The 9,902-nt window shown below is 32.4% G+C and overlaps 1 protein-coding gene across 1 annotated transcript; it reads right to left on the bottom strand.

The window, feature by feature from the left end:
* Positions 1–4,969: 4,969 nt before the first annotated feature.
* On the bottom strand, positions 4,970–8,859 carry LOC127100546 (F-box protein SKIP16). Its single transcript, XM_051037764.1, has 5 exons — positions 8,570–8,859; positions 7,655–8,377; positions 7,095–7,313; positions 6,181–6,287; positions 4,970–5,420 (listed from the first exon to the last, which is right to left on the bottom strand). The coding sequence occupies exons 1-5, from the start codon at positions 8,771–8,773 to the stop codon at positions 5,342–5,344; spliced, it is 1,332 nt and encodes a 443-aa protein (XP_050893721.1). The 5' UTR covers positions 8,774–8,859; the 3' UTR covers positions 4,970–5,341.
* Between the last annotated feature and the right edge of the window lie 1,043 nt (positions 8,860–9,902).

Raw genomic sequence — 9,902 nt, 5'->3', positions numbered from 1 at the left:
AAATGGTCAACTGGGTCACTCATTATGGGACGGAGGAAGTATTTTATTTGAAGAGTTTTCTTTGAAATTTTCAATCATACCATAAATGCTCTGATCTTCTACAAAGTTTTCAAAACACGATTTTTAAAATCAAGTTCGACAAAATTTGTAAATACATCTAATGGATGATTATTAACCTTAATTGTTGTCTTAATCTTTTCATCAAAAATAACTTGTTGTTTTTCTATAGTCTTGTGGATTGTGTCCTTGAAATGTAAGCACTAGTAGTATCATGGCCAAAATTATTATGCATTTTAGAATATTTTCTTCCTCTTATCTCTTTAAGGAGGAATTGTATGACATTCATTCACCTAAGAATATTTACATATCTTTATATAAGACGTAGAAAATTTGGTCAACTCTACTAATATCAAAAGAATATTAGTAAAGATGTAGGAGATGCAAGGATGATGCTTAAATTATCAATTTTTTGGTACATGGCATCTATTTTAGCATTCATATGGTCTAAGGCACTAAATTCATATAATCCACATTTTTGCGGGGCTTTTTCAACAAGAGCATATTCTCTTTCTCCACTGATAGTGGTTATGCGCCATGTCCTTAATAAGGGCATAAGCATCACTATATGGATTGTTCATTAGGGCCCATCCCGCAACAACATCTAGGGTCATTATCGTCAAGTAGGGAAGACCATTATAGAAGGTATGGCTATGAGCCATTTTTTCAAACCATGGTGCAAAAAAATTCTTGTCATTTCCTTGAGTCGCTTTCATGCTTCGACGAACGATCCTCCATCATTATGCCTAAAGCGGGTAATTTGGTTCCTTAGTTGTGATGTTTTGCTCGGCGAAAAATATTTGGCTAAGAATGCAGTTTTGAGTTCATTTCATGTTATTATGGAATTCGATGGCAGGGACTGCAACCTTGTTTTACTTCTATCCCTTAAGGAAAATATGAAAAGTCTCAATCCAATAGTTATTAGGTCTACTATGTTAAATTTATAAGTATCACAAAATTCGACAAAAACTGACATATGTAGATTTGAATCCTATGTTGGCGCACTAGAAAACTGACTTTGTTGTATCATGGACAATAGCGAGGGCTTCAACTTAAAGTCATTAGCCTTTATGGTGAGACGAACTATACTGGAACGGGGTTCTCCATTTGAGGAAACGTGTTATTTCAAAGGGCAATTAACGTTTTCAACCATCGTTACTAGTCTTTGTTTGAATCGGCGTCTTTCATGGAAATGGCACTCGATTTCATTTATCGGTTCAACGAGGTTCCCAAAATTGCGGGTTCTTCACATACAACCGAAAAACGAGAAAAATGCAGAGGGGTGGAAAAATATCTTAGTCTAAATGGCGAAACAATAGAATAACAATATCAAAATATGGTCATCGGCAACGACGCCAAAAAACTTGACATGTCGCAAGTCTGCGGTTATATTGAAGTAATAATAAAGAGTATCGTTCCTTAGAGACCAGCTTTGAGTACCGAGTTCTATTGTGTCAGTGTTTATCTAAGACGGTCAATGATTTGGTTTGGAATAATGATTTTGTTTAAAATATAAAAATTTTAAAAACAAAACTTAGGGTCAACGACTCATTTCTCTAACAGACTCATGCAGACTCCAACTCATTACGAGAAAATGAATTCAATTTGTAAAAAAATAGAAAACAATGGATAATAAATCACACCTTTTAAACATGTAAATGTCATCTAAATTGTCTTTACTTTCGTAAAGACGTATACATTAAAAATATGAAACACCTGAATAAGTTGTATAAGTTTTCTCATAACAAAATGATTGTAAATCTACATGAGGTCTGTCACGCGACCCTCCTCGTGACCCTAAACCCTTATAAACTACTCACACATAATAAAATTAAAAGCATTCATAGTGATATTCAAAGACATACACATATAAAAGATAAAAGCAAAACCTAAGTTGCAATGAAATAGTAACAAAATGCTCTGGAGAGTCTTGTAGAAAGTAATAACAACTTAGATTATTTATACAAAAAATAAAATGCAGAAAGCTAAAAATTACTTAAAACTAAAATATGGTAAAAACTTGGTGATTTGTTCTATGTTACAACACACTTATATAGGTCTCTAGGGAAATAATTATCACTTAAAAATTACTTAAACACGAAGCTAAACACGTGGGAAATCAAGAGATTTTGAAAGAAAACAAAATGAATCCAAAAGTCATCATGAGTCTGGTGGAGTTATGGTCCTAACCCATAATTACAGGTAGGCCATAATTATTGTTGGAGCAAAAATAGGAATATCCTTCATGTGGAAATTACAGTCCTAACATCTTGTTATGGGTTGACTGTAATTTTCTCAGCTTTTTTTCACTTTAGTGTTTTCTTTTCCCTAGTCGTCAGTAACCAGTTCCATATCTTTAGTGTGCTTGAAACACGAACAAAATAGAAAAATTTGGTAGCAACCCGAACAAAACAAGAATAAAAACTCAAGAAAACTATTAAAAATACCTAGTTAAAAATGATGAAAATACAGTTGATCACTTAAGTCCAAGAAAAAAATTCTCCTTATAAAATTTTGAAGAAAAGACATCCTAACTTGTAATATTTTTTCGCTTAGAGTTGTCTGGACTATGTTCGGATCCCAAATCCCAAGAGAGTTAAACTAGCTAGTAGAGCCTATAAATTTATATTCATTGGGAATGTTTTTAATAAAAAAGAATATAGGTTTTATGACCTAAATTATAAAGTGATCATATAATTAGACTGTGCGGATTTCTATGAAAACAAACTCCTTTTTAGATTTAGAAATAGTGGGAAAACTACAATTGATCACATCCCAATGATTAGAAGTGGTAATGAGAACATCAACAAGATGTAGAACCTTAAAAAGGTAAAAGAGCAAGAGTTTCAAAAGAGTATGGACATGATTATATGGTTTATACATTATAAAATGACCTACTAGCCTTCAAGAAGATTTGTCTTGCTTGGATGCTTATTTATGACAAAAGGGCATAAATGATGAGATGTAAATCCTATATTCTAACAAGACCTAACATTTGGTTGAATTTCCTTCTGGTTTCAAATCGGTAGGTTGTAAATGAATTTTGAGAAAGAAACTAAAACTCATCGGAGTTATTAATAAATACAATGTTCACCTTGTAGACCAATGGCTTTAGACAAAGATAAACTATATATTTCTTCAACTTTTTTCTCCTATAAAAGGATAACTATAATACAGAAACTAAACTCTCTTGATATTATTCATAACTTATAAGTACACCAAATGGATGTTAAAACAACTTTTTTAAACGGGTGAACTTGAAGAAGAAGTCTATGTGAAAAAACCTGGAGGTTTTGTAATTTATGTGTAAGAAACTAAGGTCTTCAAGTTAGATAAATTAATGTATGATATTAAATAATCCTCTAATAAATGACATGAAATTTTTGACAATCTAATTATAATGAATGGGTTAAAAGTGAATGAAAAGGATAAATGTATTTATTATAAACTTGATAACAACGGTTGCATAGTCATATATCTATATATAGATGGCTTGCTCATATTTGATTCAAACAATCATGATGTAAATGTTGTAAAATCATTTTTATCTAACAACTTTTATATGAAATACCTTTAATATAATTCTTGGTATTAAAATTACTAGGTCAAAAGGGGGAATTTCATTGGATCAATCTTACTATGTTGAGAAGATCCTAAAGAAATATAACTTTGATTGAACACCTTCTTACACACCATATAATCTGAATGTAAAACTATTTAAGGTCATTAGTGAAAATGTAAGACATTCATAATATGCAAGCATAATTGGCAGCCTTAAGCATGCCATTGATTACACTAGACCTAACATTACCTATGCCATGAGACTCATGTGCAAGTTTATTAGTAGACCTAATGATAAGAACCTGAAATCTATTTATAAGATCTTAAGATACCTAAAATGAACCATGAACCTTAGGATTACATTATTAAAGGTTCCTTGTTGTCCTTTAAGGATACACATACATGTATTGAAATAACTTATCAGATTAGTGTAGTCTAGTCTGCTATGAAGTTTGAGTTGACAGAACTAGCCACAACTACTAAAAAACAACATGTTTAAGATCTATCTCATAAAAAGGCGTTGGAATGGAAACAATGTCTCTCTCATGACGAAAAGGATATTCTTTGTTAAAAATTGAGAAGTGTCTCCGTTGTTGTAAAAATGATAAATTATTGTTAGCATATATTTAAATGAGTAGAGTAGTGTTATTTGAAAATTTAAATATTAAGAGTTTAAAAAAAATGCACTGAACACCGAATATATCACTCTTTTATATCATTATATTATATAAATAATTTAAAATTTTTAATTTAACCTGACAAAATATATGATCATGTATAAAATTAATTTATATCGTTGATGCATCATTCATTTTTCAAAGATATGATAAATAGTATAAAACAAAATCGTATATGAAACCGTAAAAAAGTTCAGTGTTAGACACTTTTTAAGTGTCCAATTTAGATTAACACATGCTACGAATTATCAATGATGTAAGGTGTTATAAGATAAGCATTGTGCTCGCCTATCTTTTCTAGCTACCTTTGTTGCAAGTCCAACCTAGCATCAACCAGCGTTATATTCCTCTAGTCGCTGTTCTTGTTTCACTGTTTGTCCTCAAGCAGCTTCCTTTAGAATATATCTATATTGATTATCAACTAGCTTCACTATATTATCTTTATCCCCTTAGAAATTAAACTATTGCAATATTGAAAAATAACATAGAAACTTACACTTTCAAAAGCTCTAGACACTCGTTTATTAAAATCTGAAAATCCTTCCCTCCTTAAGCATCTACTCCTTAGCATAGTATTGTTTCCCATGTTTCATATGTTGAAAGAAAATTGCAAACAGGCCATAACTGGTAAAATATAATAGATTGACCTCTAGGATTGCGTGCCGAATCAAAGATTAATGCGGTAATACATCCATTTACTTTGAGAACAAAAGCCTATGACAAGTACATGGAATTCAATCATATGTTTTACACTAACAGTAGATTGAATTCCCATAATATGAACAACAATACTGCCATTTATGTATGCATTGCATAAACATTCGGACAGCGAGTTAATGCAAGAAAGTTTGGAGACAAACCAGGGGTTGCGAGAAGTACCATATTACCAACCCTGCAAATATATAGATAAATACATAGGGAAATAGTGCACTAGCAAGTTAAACTCACAGACAGCAAAGCATCTTATACAAAGTAACATGATGCACTCAAATCATCCCAGAGCTGCAAATACCATTAGAGATAGCTGAACTCCATCACAAAGCAAATCAGAAAATATAGTCTGGCAGCTGAAGAGGGAAACGAGCTACTGTAGCTAGGAATGGATCTCCTCTTGGGTCTACCAATCTGAAATAAGACAAACAAAAACAATAAACATTAGATCATCGAGTCATCGACAACCGCAATTGAACTTATTTAGTGTGAAATGAATCGAGTGTGAAATTCACACCCCATACCATCCTTGGAAAGATTAAGGTTTGAGTTTACATTTAAAAAAATTGAATCCACGACATCACCGGCCAAGATAAACTCTCACCCATAAACAAAAGGAAGAAAAAAGATATAGATTTAATGATCTACTCAATACTGCTAATAGGTAGTAATGAAATCCTGCTTATCAGTGAAGGTACACAAGTGATACTAACCCTAGTGGTTGTCTTGACACCATATGGATGTCGAAACATCATTGACCACAACCTTGTTTAAACCGGAAAAAAACACACCATTAAGGCGCATACTTCAAAATTTGGAAAATCTTATGCTTCCCAGCCCAATCCATCATTTATAACCAACTTACTTAGCCTTCCTGAAGTCCCTAACAAACAGCTATCTGGAATTCTCTTCCAGTGAAACTTTAATTTCATCCCAAGAGTTCAATCAGGCATCTTCAACCCCCACCCATGGTTCAAGACTCACATACAGACAATTTTTTAGTAAGCCTTAAAAAAACAGTCCATGCATCAGATAAAAAGGGTTTCATTTGCATGTCATAGAAAATTCAATTCCTCAAACCCCAACCCATAGACTTCTACGTTGTCTAAATAATAATAAAAAAATGAAATCAAGTGGGAATGCCAACGGTGGTAATAATAAAAGAAAGACATACCTTCCGGGTACAAAGGTAAAGGAACCTTCAACGGAACCTGATGATGTTGGTAGAGATGCACAACTCTGATAAACAAATTCTTTATCACCTGGACGCAAAAGTGGGTACTGCAAAGACAAACGTCAGTAGCTTTACGATTTCATTCAACTATAAATACCTGCATTCAAAAAGATGAAGACGGTTTTCTTTGTTTTCTAATAAAAAATTTTAAGATGCACTTCCATAACTACAAATAGTAGACCTTAACTCTTGAGAATCTAGAACCACCAAATAATCAGTACAACGTTTATGAGCCTTGAAAGGTTGAACTTGAGGAAGACTCATCTGCTAGCAAACTATAAATCACCAGTTCAACTGAGCTATCATTGAATACAGTCAATCAATACATGCATCAAACATCAAAGCTCCAGAATTTTACGAGTCTCAGGGTTGCAATATTAGCTCGTAGCAAGGCAGCTATAGAGTCCCTTTGCATAATTTTCTAGATATCCTAAAACTTATTCCCAGTAGGAAGAGAAACTTAAACTTGTAAGTGTATAACTTAACACTACAGAATACATGCAATTTTTTTTATAAGAATCCAGCAATCAGGCCTTGATCAGTTAGAATGAACTTAGATCAACTTTTTTGTTTAAATTTTGATCTTAGAACATGTAAAATCCCCAAGAGAAGCCAATGCAACTAAGTTAATGCCTAAGCATCGAGGACCTATATAGCTAATATCTTGCCAGACATTTCAAGACAACTGATGCTGCTGAAATATAGGTATTAGAAATAGAAACTAATCCTGGAAGATAAACTATGATAGTCTAACATAAAATGAAAGATATTTAATATAATTTTAAATAGACAGTATAATATAAAAAATAAATAAATTAAGGAAAAGGATATTGGAGGGAAAGGGGAACTTATACCATTCCTATAACAGCTTCTCCATCAATATCAGATACTACAACATCATTAGCATGAATGATCCAGTGCCTCCAATAAAGCTGGCAAGAGCGGTAGGTCATTCCATTGATCACGCATCCTTGAGGTTGTAAGGACAAGCGGATGGAATAAGAAAATAGGTACTTTTCACGGTCATCTTGAAGATCAACCAACTCAGGGATAACCAACGCAGACGCACGAACCTCAAGAAGTAAAAAGTACTTATAAGTTTTCACATGAAAATTAATCACAAATAAGCAATACACGTAAAAGTATCCAACGGTCATGAGAAATTGAGCAAGAACAAGTGAATTGGAATATCCCATGCAATGCCAAAAAACAAAAATCATCAACTGTTCTCTAGTCAATGCAGCAGATCTCAGAAACTTTGATACAATACAAATGGTAAAACATCAGGGAGGTAATAATAGTGTAACCTGCCAAGTTTTATATGGCATGACAATACATATCTCATGCATCTCAATATGACTAAGAAAGAAAGCTAATAGAGCATGCACGAGGGTTAAAATATACACGCTCCTACCTGCACACCGTTGGTTACAGCAGTTGAACAGAGAGGTGACTCTTCTGGGAAAAGATTAATGCTTCTGACATTTTCTTCTTCAATCAGTTTGATAAAGCCGCGTTGTAAACGGCGACCATGTTCTTCCAACCACAGTAGCATGGCATCCTGTATCTTTTCGCTGTCCAACTCATGATGCAAACTAATCAAATCATGAGGAACACACTGAATCATATCTCTATTGGTAAGAAGATTCCTGGTTCCAACATATAGTTGACCATTGGTACAGTTTAAGAAAAACAACTTCTCACTATACGTAGACGAAGCAGCCACAAGAACATACTTAGATCTTCTTAAAAAACCTAAGTTCTGCGAAATTTGCCGAGTCTCTTGGATTACTTGACTAATAGGTAATAAATAAACATTCACCAAATGATCATAGAAAGAGTACCCTCCAATTATTCCCAAACTAGTACCAAAGGCGTTGGTATCAGGATCTAGCTTTTCGATTTCTTGCCCGTTATGAAAACGGTAAAGGATCCTCGTAGGAAGAGGCAATTTAACATGCAAAACATCCTCCAACTCTTGAATCTCAGCTTCCGACGCACCTTGACAAAGAGTGTCCTTGGCTTCCGGAAAATTATCCGCGAGCCAGGTTTTTATATTGTCCCAGCACCTTTTTACGCGCATAACAAGAGACCAAGGATACATAACAAAAGCTTCTCTCCATGTCTGATAAGCTTCCTGCACAACAAAAACACATCTATCTACTTCAAATCGAAGACTATTTAACACCGATACCATACCGAATACATGTCGATTATCCCGAACAACATATATGAAATTTAGCAAACACGAATCTGTTACATTTCTATGATTATTGGAATTATTAGTAGCAGTAAATGGAATGAAGAAAAAAGAATAAGAAAGTGTGACCTTGAAGGAAGGGAGAGGGTTTCCGAGATGATCGATTGGTTGAGTGAGAGAAAGTTCAGTGGAGCAGATTTTGAACCAGAGAGAGTCATGGGAAGTGAAAGACCTAAACCTGTTGCTGACACAGGAAATTGTGGCAATGTCTTCGGGTTTTAGATTTTCCATAATCAATTGAATTGCTAAATCTCCAACCGATTCCAAATCCATTTTTCTGATCAATTGCTAAAATGTTGCGCTCTGCTTCTCCTGTGCTGCATATTAATAAGCACTATAAAATAAAATTATCAATAATGTTTGTTTTTTTTAATTTATCCTAGTTTTAGTGCTTGATTATGAAAATTAGAGATTATTGTAAACTAAATATAATTAAACTTAGAAATGAAAGATAAAAAAAGTTTAGAAGGATTATAAGTACACTTTTCAAATCTAAATCGTACTTAATTAAAAATTATCAAAAATTAAATATTATTGGACGAGATTGATCGTTAGTTTTGTGAAAATGTCTCGATATAGATTGAATTTTTGATTAATTTTTTAAAATTAATATTTTTTTATTAATATAATATATTATATTAATTTTTTATTCAATTATATATATTTTTTATTTTTTTATTTTTTTATTTTATTTATTTCAACCATAATCGATTATTTTTATCTTGTAATATTAATTTTTAATATATTATATGTTATATATTATATCTAATATATTATTTATTAGTATTTTTATAATAATAAAAATATAATTTATTATTTAGATATTTAAAAATCGATTCAAATTAAATGGTATGAAATTGGATTGAATCGGATCAAATTTTTTTATCAATCATTTAAAATCGAACTGAATCACAAATAAATTTATCTTGGAATCAGATAAATTGGTATCTCAAAATCAATCCAAACCGCATTGCGAGCACCTTTGATCACAAGAAAACAACCAAACACACACCACGCGTAATATTATTTAATTATTTTTTTTATTATGTTAATTAATTAAATAAATTCTCAATTTTGTTGTAAATTATAAATACTAAAAGCTTTCAAAATCTCAAAGTCATGCATATTCACCTAAGAGGCCACATTCGAATTCATACCAACCAAGAAATACGCATAAACAATATAAGAAATGGAAGAGGAAGTAGTAGTGGAGTTGTGTTTGAATCTGAATCTATTTCGAGCAATCCAGACAACATTTAACAGATTGATAAATGCAACATTAAAAATTAACTTACAACGATTGGCTTAGGTTCTTTTGTATAGATTCCAGACATCCTCCCAACAATGGATTTGAGTGTCTTTTAGATCGGTGGCTAACCATTTCGAGAGTTGAGTAGCATAA

Source organism: Lathyrus oleraceus, chromosome 7, assembly GCF_024323335.1.
Source record: "Lathyrus oleraceus cultivar Zhongwan6 chromosome 7, CAAS_Psat_ZW6_1.0, whole genome shotgun sequence".
Lineage (NCBI taxonomy): Eukaryota > Viridiplantae > Streptophyta > Magnoliopsida > Fabales > Fabaceae > Lathyrus > Lathyrus oleraceus.
This window is presented reverse-complemented; position numbering and strand designations above follow the sequence as displayed.

Bases quoted from the DNA above. Each gene is read 5' to 3' on its own strand.
- LOC127100546 (XM_051037764.1), bottom strand. From the start codon at position 8,773: ATGGATTTGGAATCGGTTGGAGATTTAGCAATTCAATTGATTATGGAA. The intron at 7,314-7,654 runs GTAGGAGCGTGT...TTACTTCTTGAG, and splicing joins CTGTAACCAACGGTGTGCAG to GTTCGTGCGTCTGCGTTGGT. The intron at 5,421-6,180 runs GTATGTCTTTCT...GTCTTATTTCAG, and splicing joins TTTACCTTTGTACCCGGAAG to ATTGGTAGACCCAAGAGGAG.